Below are 14,431 nucleotides of genomic sequence, written 5' to 3' on the forward strand. Positions count from 1 at the left end.
CCAGAAGTGGCGCTGTGGCTCAAGTGGTAGAGTGCTAGCCTTGAGCTGAAGAGCTGAGGGACAGCACCCAGGCCCAGAGTTCAGGCCCCACGACCGGACCAAAAAAACTCCCAAAACATTATTTAAAAAATCAATAAATAGCACAGGTGCTTGCTGGTCTCCTATTTTAGATTATCCATATCCTTCCCTCTTTTCCTCTTTCCCTCCTTCCTTTGTTTTCTCCCTTCCTTTCCTTTCTCCTTCCCCCGCCTCTGTCTCTCTGTCTCTGTCTCTCTTGAACTATACTTAGTAGAATGGTTAGTTTATAGATAAAACTTCCAGGACTTTCCTTCCCAGGCTACCTTTTTTTTTTTTTTTCCCGTGGTCCTGGGGCTCAAACTCTGGCCTAGGTGCTGAGGCTGAGCAGCGTTTTGCTCAAGGCTAGTGCTCCACCACTTGAACCACAGTGCCACTTCTGGCTTTTTCTGTGATTCATTGAAGACTCTCAAGGACTATCCTGTACCGGCTGTCTTGTCTTTGAACTACAATGTTCAGATCGCAGTCTCCTGAGTAGTGAGAATTACCTGTGTGAGCCACCAGCGCCCAGCTCCAGGCTAGCTTTTGAAACATCGTTCTCTAGACTTCAGCCTCCTGAGTACCTAGAATTGCAGGTGTGAACCACTGGTACTGGTTTTTAGATTTTCTTGAATAATTTTTTCTTCATTTACAACCATTTTCAGAGGGTTCAAATGTTCCCCTTTTAGAAATAATAAATCAATAATAAATTTATTAAATAATAAATAATAATAAATAAATATACAATATATAATAAATAAATAATATAAATAAATAAATAATAATAAATAAATTTCAGCACTGGCTTGACAGAGCTCCTCAGGCCACTAGGCAGAAAGTATAACCTTATTGCTGTCATTTGCTGGATGAGGACAATGGATACCTGTATGGAGAATTGGTAACAGGGAGGGAAGGAAAGTCTTCTGGGATCAGAATACTACAAAGGCCTAACGGACTGTAAAGAAATGCCCTGATACAGAGTGCTAACAAAGAAAATGGATGAAGTTGTTCATTTGTGTGTATGAAAACAGAACAATGAGGCAGGGGCTGATGGCTCACGCCTGATTTCAGCTATTCAGGAGCTGAGATCTGCGGATCATGGCTCAAAGTCAATAAAGGAGGAAATATCCAAGAGACACGGGTCTTCAAAAACCCCAAAGTGGAGGTGTGGCTGAAGTAATATAGTGCCAGCCTGGAACATAAAAGCTAAGCAAGAGCATAAGTGTTAGGGTCTAAATTTAAGTACCAGGACTGGCACAAAAAAGAAAAGAAAAGAATATAGAACAACGAAACTTGTAAAAATTGTTTTTTAAGGAGGAGTAGGGTAGAAGAGAGTAATAGAAATAGTGAGTGAGGAAAAAATAAGAAAGAAATACTTTGATAACAAGTTATCTATGTCACATGCTTCTGAATAATCTACCAACACTCTTACACATGGTCCTTTTGTCTCTTAAACAACCAGAAGGAGGAACTCACTGCTTTTTAAAGTGATTACTATCTATAACAGCAACATGACAGGAAAAATGAAAACAGTTTGTACCAGGCTAGGTGGGCTAGATTACAAACAAAAGAGAAAACAGGAAAAGAATAAAGGTTCTTGCCAAGTGCCAGTGACTCATGCCTACAATTCTAACTACTTAGGAGGCTAAGAGTTGAGGACCATTGTTCAAATCCAGCCTGGGCAGAAAAGTCGAGACTCTTATCTCATGGAGCTGTGGTTCAAGTGATAGAGCAGTAGCTATGGGGGAAAAAAAAAGAAAGAAAAAGCTCAGGGACAGCACCTAGGCCCTGAGTTCAAGCCCCAGCTCTCACATGCATGCATGCACGCATGTGCACGTGCGCGCGCGCGCGCGCACACACACACACACACACACAAATAGGTTCTTCAGAAGCAAAAACAACTTTGTCACTGGAAGGTCATGCCTTTTTGCATGCAGCTCATCATGTGTGGATGCCAGGTGCTGAGAGATGGCTCTAATTTTAGAATGAACATAGTGCTTATAAAGAGGTCCAGCACTCATTGGTCTGGAATGCAAGAATCTTTCACCTCAGGCCATGCATACTCATATTCTGTTGTTGGTTCTGTTCCAACCATTTTCCGATATAGAGGGAGAGAGAACCAAACCACAGAACTGGCATGTGCCTGAGAGATTTGCCAAAAATTTAGGATTTAAATGGCAGCTTTCTGAGATCACATTTGTGGTGGCCCCTGAGAAGCTAAGCTTTTCATTGTGACGCTCTGCTGATATCCTTGGACTTGACCAGATCTTTCTTTTGTCCTCCTCTGCTAGCTCTTTGTCTGGGGACTTGCCCTGCTGCAGGCATCACTTCGACCTCCTTGGTTACATCTTGCAGTTTTTTTTCAGTCAGTAGATTAGATCAGAAAGCAGCAGATCAGAGAGTAAGGAGAGAGAGAGAGACAGAGACAGACAAAGACAGACAGACCGAGACAGAGACACAGAGAGACACATACAGAGAGACAGAGTTTTCTCTGCAAACTGGCTAGGAATTGGGGTCCTACCTTTTTGGTCCTAAATCCAGTAGCATAATTTCCTGTCCTTGTACTTCTGGGCCCAAGTGAGACCGAAAGCTGGCTTCTGGGTGTTTTACCCACCTTTGTACCCAGAACGTTCATCTTATGTCTGAAACCAATTTCCACAAACATCTCTTCACTTTGGTCTTTATTTCCTATCTAATTTCTTGTTACTATCTTGCCCTGGTTAACTATTTCCTTCTGTCTCCCCAAACTTAAGAGAGAAAAGAGTCCTCATGTTTCTGTCCTAGCGTTAACTCTAGGGATGTTCATGCGCTCAGCTAGGTGCTCTGTAAATAGATGGCTTTATTCACATCCTGTCCTGGAATTTTAAGTCTCTGTTGGATACAGGAAGTTTATTCCACAAGCTCGTTCCAGAAGTAGAAAAGTTAACATTTCTATAAAGCTAGGCTGTTGCTTAGAACCCGAACTTGTTTGGTTCCTAAACTTTTCTAGCATCAATGTGACATAAGAAGTTGTGTATGTTTATGGAAGAAAGGGAATTTCAACAAACCCTAATTTAGTTTGGAGGAGTTGTCCTCTGAGTGTGTATCCCCAAGCCCTAGGTGATTTCAATTGTGTAAGATGAATAAGTTCTGAATAAGCTAATGCAGAGTTAAAAAGAATATTTTTTCTTGTTTGGTTTTTTGTTTTCGTTTTCTGTTGGTTGTGGTGCTTGAACTCTGGGCCTGGGTGCTTGAGCTTTGCTCAAGGAGAGCGCTCTACTACTTGAGCTACAGCATCACTTCCAGTTTTCTGGTGGTTAATGGGAGATAAGAGTTCACTGACTTTCCTGCCCGGACTGGCTTTGAACCGTGATCCTCAGATCTCAGCCTCCTGAGTAGCTAAGATTACAAGGCATGAGCCACCAGCACCTGGCCAAAAAACAAAAACAAAAATGTATATTTGAAATTTTCAAAGAGAAAAGAGCTTAAACACACACACACACACAGAATAAAAATTGTAATTCTGCTAAGTGATGGATATGTTAACTAAATAATGGCATTTCACAATATTATTCTTTCTCCATATTCAGAGCTAAGTGACTCAGCTTCCTGTTTGTAAATAGAAAGGGCTCTCCAACACCTACAGATCCATCTCTGCTTTTAGGCTTCATGTTACATGCAAGTCTAGGTAATATTTTACCTGGTAGTTTGCTGGCATCCTTGTTTGAATTATTTATGTACGGTGGTCACATACTTAGCACTTTTAAACACCATTCTTTAAAAGCCTGATAACCCAGTTATCTTCTGTTAACAGTGACCCAGCTTTTGCTAAATTAGAAGTGAGGGTTTGTAGCAGGGAAGGAAGAGGGGAGCATTCCAAGTCACCCAACAATTTCCAAACCCAAGTATTTGCATGGCTATGGATCATGACAGAAGCTGTCAGGCCAGCCTGGAAGCCTCAGTGATGAATATCCTAAGTTATTTCTGGACTGGATGATTGATGTTTCCAATAGAAGATGACATTTTGATGGAAGCTAAATGTGCTGTGATAGAGTTAATGAGGATAATGATGATGATAATGATATTTACATTGTATCTTTCTTCCAAAGAACCCTTTTATCTCATTTGTGTTGAGAATGTCCCTCTGGAGTTGAAGGGGGTGGGGAAGGGGAGGTGTTATTAAACTCTTCTTGAGAAGAGCAAATAGAGGGAGAGTTAATTGCCTGGCTTTCAGACTCAATTTTGATGGGAGGAAGAAATGTTTAGATAAACTGGGAGGAATTAAACTTTGAGAAATACCAGTCTTTCTTGGTTCCCAATTGTCCTACTTGATGATCCCAGGTCAAGCTCCAACAATGTCACTCCTTGCTCTTAAAAGTCTTCCAGGTACTGCCCATTCAGTTCAATTACCCTAACTCTGAAGGATGGACCTTCACATTCCAATCTACATTATGTCCCAAGTTGTAGCCCAACAGATGCGCTCACTGTCCCTACTATGTGTCTGAGCACCCTATTTTACTGTCTTCTGGGGCCTGAAACTCTGGGCCTGAACACTGTCCCTCAACTTTTCAGCTCAAGGAAAGTGTTCTACCACTTGAGCCACAGCACCAGTTCTGTTTTTTTTCTGCTTATGTGGTGCTGAGGAATCGAACCCAGGACCTCATGCATGCAAGGAAAGCACTCTACCATCGAGCCACCTTCCCAGCCCCCTTATTTTACTTTCATAAAACTTGTCACCCTTTCTGTAACTTGTCCAGTATTTGTCTTCTTGGCCTCAAGGAACCCACAGAAAGCAGGGAGTGTCATTCTTGTATCCCCAGGATCTAGCTGAGATAAGTGTGGCACATAGGAGGTGCTCAACAACCACTTGTTTCTGAAGTGTATGCTATACACCTTCGCTCATGGTGTTCTCTCCACCCAGAGAGCCAGAGCCAACATTTTAAGTCCAGATTCTTCTCCATGACTCGACTCGGGAAGTTCCTGACATTGCTCCTTGGTAATTCTTACCTTACTTCTGGTTGTGTTAGGTCATTAATTACATGTGCTGTCATCTACCTGCCTCTCACAAAGAGCTCTCAAATACAGGAATTTGCATCCCAGATATGTACTCATTTGTCTAACATGTTTGTTGACAAGTTTCTTTTCTTTTTCCTTCTTTCCTTTCTTCCTTCCTTTCTCTTTCTTTCTTTTTTTCTTTCCTTCTTTCTTTCTTTTTCCTCTTTTTCTTTCTTTTTTTTGTACTTATTTTAGGGCTTGAACTCAGGGCCTGCGCACTGTCTCTGAGCTTTTGTGCTCAAGGCTAGTGATCTACCACTTGAGCCACAGCTCTACGTCTGGCTTTTTGGTGGTTAAAAATAAAGAGTATTATGGACTTTCTGGCATGAGCTGGCTTCAAATTGCAATCCCTAGATCTTAGCCTTTCCACTTGCTAGGATTACTGGTGTGAACCCCAGTTCCTGGCTGACAAGTGTTCTTAATTGAGCAAAAGTCCAATTTCCAGAACATGTAGCTTGTCTCATTCTTCCCTCATTCTTTTGAAAGATTGGGAGGAAGATCAGTTGGGGAGCCCTGCCAACTCTGCCCTTAAAGAGAACTGCTTTATCTCTTGGTTGGAGAACACTATACTCTGACACTCAGGCGCAGGGTTCTGTTTTGTGTTGGGCACTGAACAACAAAAAGGGATGCTACCTGCATTTATATTTTGTATTTTATTTTGTGTTGGTCCTGGGGTGTAAACTCAGGGATTGGCACTGATTACATGTGTAAGTCATTGGTGCCCCAGTGCCCTTTTATTTTTAGCTTCATTGCCAAGGCCAATGCCAATGCCAACTAGAATAATGGAGAGTAAGAGCTACTGAGAAGATGTGATAAAATCAACAGCCTCTCAGGGAATTGTGTACTCTGTGCATCTGGTGAGGATTCCCATGCCCCAGCCAGTTGTAAGAATACATCAGATTGTACTAACTATGGGGTGTGTGAAAGCTTATAATCAGCACAGTTTTGATAGCCTGAAGACCCCCAGGTAATAGCAATCAGGCATATTGACCATCTGTGATAGAACACCCAGTGTCATTTAGAAAGAGCCACTTCAACAACTGTATTGTGGAATACTCATGGCTGTTGAAAATTGATGTTGTAGATCTCTATTTATTGAGATGGAAAGGTGCCCATAATATATTACTATGTGAAGAAAGCAGGCTCTAGGAGTGTATGATTATGTAAAATTATCCCATATTTATACCAATATCTATTCATAAATGCATGGATGTTCTCCAAAATGTTAATAGTAATCTCTGGGTGATGAAATTTTGAGTATTTTTTCTTTATTTTTAAAGTAATTTTTGGTATTGCTTAGATTTTATTTTTATAGTTTGCAGTTATTATTTAACAATAAAAACACAGCTCTCTTTCAGCTTACAAAAATAGTTGGAAATGTGACAAGAAAACTGCATTTAAAAAACCTTCAAATATCCTGGGCTGGGATTATGGCCTAGTGTTAGAGTGCTTGCCTAGCATGCATGAAGTCCTGGGTTCCATTCCTTAGTACCACATAAACAGAAAAAGCCAGAAATGGCTCTGTGGCTCAAGTAGTAGAGTGCTAGCCTTTATCAAAAAGAAGCTCAGGGACAGTGCCCAGGCCCTGAGTTTGAGCCCCAGGACTGGCAAAATAAATAAATAAATAAATAAATAAAAAGCTTTTCAAGTATCCTAAAGGATGCTTACTGTGAAGCAAAGCAAGCAAACAAAAACAAAACAAAACAAAAAAAACAAACCCCAAATTCTTCCATGAGCAAAGATAAAAATTATTCAATTTCCTTATAAATAAACCAAAGAAAGCTGGCTTATGTCCATAATCTTAGCTACTTAGGGGAACGAGCTATAAGGATCAAGATTTAAAGCCAACCAGAGCAGGGAAGTCCCTGAGATTCTTATCTCCAATTAACCTCCTGAAAATGGAAGTGGCACTGTGGCTCAAAGTGGTAGAATGCTAGCCTTGAGCAAAAGAGCTCAGGGACAATCCCAGGCCCAGAGTTCAAGCCCCACCACCAACAAAAAACAAACAAACAAAAAACCCTGAGAAGGTGTCCTCTATGGTTAACAGTAAAAGGGAAGAGACAGACCAGTTGGGTGCCAGTGGCTCACAACCTTAGCTACTCAGGAGCCTGAGATCTGAGGATTGTGGTTTGAAGCCAGCCTCAGTAGCAAAAAGCCGGAAGTGGAGCTATGGCTCAAGTGATAGAGCACTAGCCTTGAGCACAAAAGCTCAGGGACAGTGTCTGGTCCAGAATTCAAACCCTAGGACTGACAAAACAAAACAAAGAGACTGTTTCTAAGGAGAAGTATAGCTGAAATTCAGCTCTCTTGACTGAGCAAGGATAGTGTACATGCTTTGTAAGTGTCTCCAGTATAAAGCTCTTTTCAATTATTATTTCGCCCAAGCTTTGATGACAGTTAATTTACAGGTACAGAATTTCAAATATCATTGCTAGAGACAAGAGAGAAAATATCCTATGTCTGATGGCAAACAAATGATGGCTTTATTCCCCCATGATAGTTACCATTGCAAAAAAGAGACACGCCACTGGTCACAGTACAACTCATACTTTATTCCGTTGTGATTGGTACACATGTAGGACTGGGCAGCAAGAGACTAAAATCAGTGCAGAACTTCTCTGGACAAACAGGCCGTGGAAGGCATTACTGGTTTTGGCACACAGAGTGGCTGAAACGTTATGAGTAGGACAATAAACTACACAAGTATAACACCATGATGAAGTCATGTTGGAGCTGTGTATCATGTTAAAGAGTAAATAAGTATAGACGAACATGCAGCTTTATATACGTTACATTATTCATCTACCAACTATTCTCCCACCTTTGAGATGAAGAAATGGCCTTAGTAATAGTCTGTGAACAGTCACAGACACTTTCAAAGAACTATCAATACACTTTAGAGAGATGGCCACACGGATTTCCATAGCAAGCCAGATAGTTGAAGAAATAATGCTAAATGAGGCATTTGCACTATATCATCTTTAGTTAGACTGCATAAGACTGATCAAGTAACTCTGACTCACCTCTTACTTCAATATAAGTCCTCATGTCTTTATAATGCCAATAGTAGGGTTCTTTTAGTTTTTTTCATCATTAAAATCACAGGGACCCTAGTATCAGGTACCTTTCCTTTACAAAGGGAACACTATACTGATGAGAAGTAATTCTATTATGCTGGGAATATTACATCATTATATCACACAGAGAGTGCAAAGAAGTCAGCCCATTCGGTAATATAGCAGTACAGAATAAGATGTAGAAGAGGCATAGAGATTCTGAGTGATCTCAACAAGAAAAAAAGAAGGAAAGAAAAAAAGAAAAAGGAAGCAAAGGAAAGGGAAAATGAAAAACTGCCTTAGGCAGAACAAATTGATACAAAGAAAAATCTATTCACTTATAATTGGCTAAATATCATAGAGAACAGCCCTCTGATTTGGGATGATAGAAGGAATGTTATTGAAAATTACATGCCAGTTAGCCCCCACTGGCTGATTGGGTTGGGTTTGCCTGTGGTTGTTTTTGAGATGGTGAGCTCTCACAGGGAGAATTTCTGCCTTATGCCAGGGTAAGGCTAGATTTAACCCCAAGGGGCAGCCATAATCGCAGAGAACAATTTTCTTTATTAACTTAGGCATGTGGCTAGCCTTCATTCTCTCCAGTAGAAACATATTATTCACCCATGATGAGATGTTTCACAAGACAATAGCCACCAGGTCATGGTTCCTTCACAGAATGCACATAGGTCTTTGCATGTGATATGAATTTGTGAGTTAAACAACAGGTCAAATTTCTGGAAGAAAGTCAATTAAATGAAAATAATAGATGTGGTTAAGAATGTCTTGATTTTCTCTGGTCTCTTACTTTCATCTGCTGAGGGGTAGAGAAAATGAGTGAAATCACCAATGTAAGCAATGTTTGATCACAAATACAGAGGTGAGCACAGCTAGATTGGGAGTAATATTTCTCAGTCTCTTTGATTTTTAAATCTTTGGAAGGTGGAGATGGCTAGGAAGTTTGATGATATGCTTGGAAAGTCCCATTTCCCTGGCCTGATTCAGCTTCATATAAAAGAATGATCTCTCCTTTTGCAGTGGCATTGTTCTTTGTGGGAGATTTTTGTCAAATGGAAGTGGTATAACTTGAAAGCTAGAGGAAAAAGAAGTTTGACTTGAATGTCACAATAAATATTCACTGATACTTCCAAGTGGAATCATCTATTGTCAAGCCCTAAGTTCTTGACTTCCTGAACAGGCTCCTTGACTGTGGGGGCTGCTCCCTCTGGCATTCTAAGACGTGATGTCTCTTGAAAGGATGACTTTGATAGACCTTCACGATTGCAAGGGGTTGAAAGCTGGAAATAGGGTGAGTCAGATTAGGGGGAAAACAGAAATAACCTGAAGGAAAAACTGAGACTTTCCTCTCAGGGCCTCTAAGACCAGTAAAGAGGCAAAAATTCACGGTATGTGACTTAGAGACTCTCTAAGATGTTGTACCCATGGGGTGTTTCCAAGTGTCCTGATCTAGGCTCCCTTAGCAACCATCTAGTGCAGATATTACTTTTGTAGGTGTGGTGCTCAACTTCTTCTGGAATTTCTATCTCTGGGGCAAACTGTTGGGATCTGCCTTGGTGTAGTGAATGCTCCCTGAAGCAGTCACAGATATGGACTGCTGGTATTAAAAGGTGTGGCCAGGGGGCAGAGGAGACTGCTAGCAGACAACATAGCCCTGAAGGAAGGTATCTAATACACAGACTTTGGATTTTCCCCAAGGCCAAGGTATTTGTGAGGAAACTAGAAAAGGTCAAAGAAAATACCTTGGAACCAAATATGATTCATGATGCAGAGAAGAAAACCTAGTTTATCTGACTGATTGGGAAGACAATCTTCGGAATATATGGCAACTGAATGACTTTCACACAGATATACAAACACCATGATGAGTGTTTCCATACTATTATTAATCACATTGCAATGATTCATTAGCTTTCTATTTTCTAGGTTGCTTAATTAATTTAGCAAATCCACAGTTTAGGTACCACCATGAGAGGAAGGAGGGTGAGGGTGCAGAAAATGAAGCAATTAACCTTGGAATTAAAATTTTGTAAACAAGAGTTAGTAGCACAGTAGATTGTCAAGGATAACAAAGGGAGTAGGTAGAGAGTCACCGGCCTGGCTTGGGCCATCTTGCTGGCTACCAGAGAGGAACTCTGTGGCTTAAGAGTCCCCCTTCTTGTTAATTAAAACAGAGCAGCAGGTGAGCAACCCATCCACCTTTTCCATTTCAGAAATGCTGACAGGGATCAGCAGATGGTCCTTCAGTTTCTCATAAACCTACAGGGGGAATCAAGGGGAAGGGAGAGAAGGATTAAACGTCAGCCTGTATGACCACCTGCAGGTGCAAGAGGGAATTCTAAGCTTTTCAATCATTGAACCCCAACATACACATGCAACCTAGACCCCCAAAACTCTCTCTACAGAGCTGGTTGCAACTGGCTAACCAGTTAAAGCATAGTGCTTTAACCTCAAAAGCAAAGATTTGTCAGAGATGTGGTTCGTTAGCAACGGTCTTTATCATTGTGTGGCTAGATTAAGAGATAAATAGAAGTTTATGGCCACAAGTTCATTCTGATTGTTATTTGGTGTCTACAAATTAAAAAGCCCTTCCAATTACACTTTAATGTTTCTTTCCTTAGCAATACCACTGGGAAACTTGTACTAGATGTACTTTAAGTGAATATTTCAGGTCATCTGCTTTTAAATTATAGGTGTGAATTTTATAGCATCTTTCAACACTAGTAGAAAGCATGTGTTGAAACATTTTGTTTTGCTGTGATCAAAGCACACTTTAAAAACCAAAATCTCTTGAAAAATATACTGTTGAAAAACACTACTTTTTTGTAGGACAGTGCTAGGAATTGAACCCTGGGCCTCAAGTGCTTGGTAAGCATCGGAGGAATGTCTCCAATCCTTCATGCTGTAGCTGTTGTTTTTCAGATGAGGTCTCCTTGAGCTTTTTGCCAGCCTGGAAATGAGATATTCCTACCTATGCTTCCTGGATAGGTGGGATTACAAGTATGAATCACCACACTTAGCTTATTCTCTGATATAAAATCTTGCTAAGTTCTTTGCCTGGGTTGTCCTTGAACTGTAATCCTTCTATCTTTGCTTCTCAAGTAGTTGGGATTGAACTACCACTCCTAACACATTTTCCATGCTTCCTTGGGAAGCACTATGTTCTCTAACACAGTGGTTTGAGTGCAGAAGCCAATTGGATTTCTAATTCCATATTGCATTTTACTACTGTGATTTCCCCTCTGAATCTTTTTCACTTGTCTGTACGGTTTAGGGTGGGAGTCCAGGACCTATATTTTTTTAAACAATACAAAGACACATTAGATTATGAAATCTACCATTCATTTTAGTGCTTCGTCCTAGTCTAATATCAGAAATCCTATATTTTCCTTGGGCTCAAACTCTCAGCTATGGAAATAGAGAGAAATTATCTGTGTTATTTTTCCCACTCTCCATTTTTTATATGCTGAGAGTGACCACGATTAGAGGGTAACCTTATAATAATATACACTGCATATCTAAGAAGTGGCAAGGAATAATTTCTGGGATTTCCAAAGCACAAGACATTAAAAAAAATCTCAAAGGCTACTAAATGTTTATCTGTAGTGCTTGGCCTGGATATCATGTTCTTCTAGATAGAGATGAAGGTGTTGGGTGCCTGGATGATATAGTCACTTGGGGAACCACTGCTGTGGTCTGGCATGCTTGCTGGGATAAACCTGAAATTCTAAAGTGTAGAGATGAGACTGACAGAGTGCACTGAAAGACACAAACATTTTCTTAAACCAGGGAAGGATTTCAGATGCAGGGACAGCTTCCTTCACAGACAGACCAGTTGTCTGATTCCAGGTATGTCATATTTCTCTCTGTTCTAGCTTCTTGTCACCTTGATGTGAAGCTCTGACAGTGAGCACTCACCTCTCTGGGTCACTCATACTCTTCTATGTTAAGAAGAAAATCACTCACTGCTAAGGGGTGGCTCAGATTTATCAGAGAGAAGGACACAGTGAACCATTTAAGTGTAGATCTTTAAACTTAAGTGTATCTGGTGTAGGAATGCACATTCAGCTAGAGCTGGAGCACGTACTTGAGTAGTTGGGGTACTTAAAAAACTTTAAATAGAAATACGTTGTCTCAATTACTGGGCATGTATTAGAGAACAGTGACATGATTGAGAGAAGTAAATAAAACTAGTTTTCCCTGAGCTCTAAATTACACTTTCTGCTTGCTGACTAATGTGATATGTGCAGAGGAAACAGAAGCCCCATGTGTCACTACATCATGCAGGAAGTCCCCAGGGAGGTTACTCAGCTGTAGGATGGAAGGTGTTTTTACCTTTGCACTTTCTGGATACTCTTCTGGGGTTCGGTACAGCAAGACATGTCCTTTGCTGGGGATATTGAGATACACACAGTTTGCAGCCATGTCATCAGGCACCGTGAGCTTGTCATAGCGGTGGTCACTCATTTGTTGCATGATCTATAAAGAGAAACAAAGCAGGCCTGAGCAGAGACTCCCACATTTCACAGGGGGGGGGGAAGGGAGTGGAGTGGGATGTAAGCTTGTGATTGATGCCTTAGGCTGCTTTGCTGTTCATGCTCCAACTATTACCTCAGTCACTTAGAATAAGAGTCAGAAGACCTGATTAAGCTGTGAGTCTGTCAAGGAATTGCAGAGGTTTGGTCCTTTAAAGGGCGAGTTTATGCCTAATTCTTTTTTTTTTTTTTAAGATTTTACGCCATTTATCACCTACCAGTAAGACACAAAATGGCCATATGTAAAAGTCCCAGTAGAGATTTTGATGAGGTTCTTCGTAGAGAAGCAGTTACTCTGATATATAGGGGGAAAAAAGGAAGGAAGCACCATTGGAATATTCAATAATAAGAGTTAGCAGAAACACTCTCTCTCGCTCTCCTTCCTCTCTCTCTCTCTCCATCCCGCCTTCCTTTGCTCTTCTATTGCCTTAAGTTGAGTTGACTTGCCAGTCTCTTGGGAGGATTTACCCTTGACTATGATGAACCAACCTGACAAACTCATATTCCAAAGCATCATCCTGAATAATTCTGATTTGGCAGATCTAGGGTGAAGCATAGGAATTTTCATTTTGAAGGCCCTTCAGATAATTGTGAGGCAGGGTATCCTGAACCACACTTGGAGAAAAATTGACTTAGTAAGGTCTGTTCTTCAATTGGTGCTGTTATTAGGACTTTAGTGTAAAACAACTGGAAAGATTTAAAAAATGACCACTGTATGAAGTCTGAAAGATTGAAGTCTCATCCTTATTTACTTAATACAGTCAAAACAAAATGGTTCTAAACCAACATTCCCTTCATACAACAAAAATATTAAACATCAAAGCAAAAGCTAAAGTTACTTTGGGCTTAATCATGCAAACTGTTTTCATTTTTTAAAAATTAATAGCCATGCTATTCAAAATCTGCTGAAATGTCATGTTCTAAAGGTATAACAAGGGGCTGGGAAGGTGGCTCAGTGGTAGAGCGCTTGCCTTGCATGCATGAGGCCCTGGGTTCGATTCCTCAGCACCACATAAGCAAAAAGAAAAAAAGCCAGAAGTGGCGCTGTGGCTCAAGTGGTAGAGGGCTAGCCTTGAGCTGAAGAGCTGAGGGACAGCGCCCAGACCCAGAGTTCAGGCCCCATGACTGGAACAAAAAAAAAAAAAAAGAAAGAAAAAAGGTATAACAAGATCTTTCCCATAATGTGGTTCTTTTTTATTTTTGCCAGTCCTGGGGCTTGAACTCAGGGCCTGGGCAATGTTCTTTAGCTTCTTTTGCTCAAGGCTAGCACTCTACCACCTGAGCCACAGCACCACTTCTGGTTTTTTCTGTTTATGTAGTAAAGAGGACTCAAACCCAGGGCGGGCTTCATGCATGCTAGGCAAACATTTTACCATGAAGCCACATTCCCAGCCCTCACAATCTGGTTCTAATCTACCTTTCCAGACAGACCTTCTTTTGGAGTAATTTGGAAATGTGCTCAAATTACAAAGTAGATTTGCCCCCCACCCCCTTCCCAGTCATGGCAGCACTGGTCGGTAAGATTTATGGTACAGAAGAGTGGATGATACACTGCATGCTCCCTGTAGAAAATCCATTCCCAAGAGAACACAAACAGTGGCACTCAGCAAACCCTTCCTGACCCACCATTCAGATAAATCATTCACTTCTCCCAGTGTGAAATATGTCCAGGACAGAGAGAGGGCAGACGATTAGACAGTGGAATATATCTAATACGGATGTATTTGCCCATTATGA

General features: G+C 40.9%; 2 protein-coding genes across 2 annotated transcripts in view; both read right to left on the minus strand.

Moving 5' to 3' along the window:
* Positions 1–2,149, minus strand: part of Bcl10 (B-cell CLL/lymphoma 10) — a 54,576-nt gene extending 52,427 nt beyond the window's left edge. The window contains exon 1 of the mRNA XM_013018206.1: positions 2,102–2,149. Within this exon, the coding sequence (XP_012873660.1) occupies positions 2,102–2,149 (48 nt within the window). The remainder of the gene's footprint in view (positions 1–2,101) is intronic.
* A 7,226-nt stretch (positions 2,150–9,375) lies between these two features.
* Ddah1 (dimethylarginine dimethylaminohydrolase 1) overlaps positions 9,376–14,431 on the minus strand; it is a 149,464-nt gene continuing 144,408 nt past the window's right edge. Inside the window, exons 4-5 of the mRNA XM_013018208.1 lie at positions 12,495–12,638; positions 9,376–10,418 (exon numbers count right to left, since the gene is read on the minus strand). Of these exons, the coding sequence (XP_012873662.1) occupies positions 10,302–10,418; positions 12,495–12,638 (261 nt within the window). The 3' untranslated portion in view covers positions 9,376–10,301. The remainder of the gene's footprint in view (positions 10,419–12,494; positions 12,639–14,431) is intronic.

This window comes from Dipodomys ordii, unplaced genomic scaffold (genome assembly GCF_000151885.1).
Source record: "Dipodomys ordii isolate 6190 unplaced genomic scaffold, Dord_2.0 Scaffold39, whole genome shotgun sequence".
Taxonomy (NCBI): domain Eukaryota; kingdom Metazoa; phylum Chordata; class Mammalia; order Rodentia; family Heteromyidae; genus Dipodomys; species Dipodomys ordii.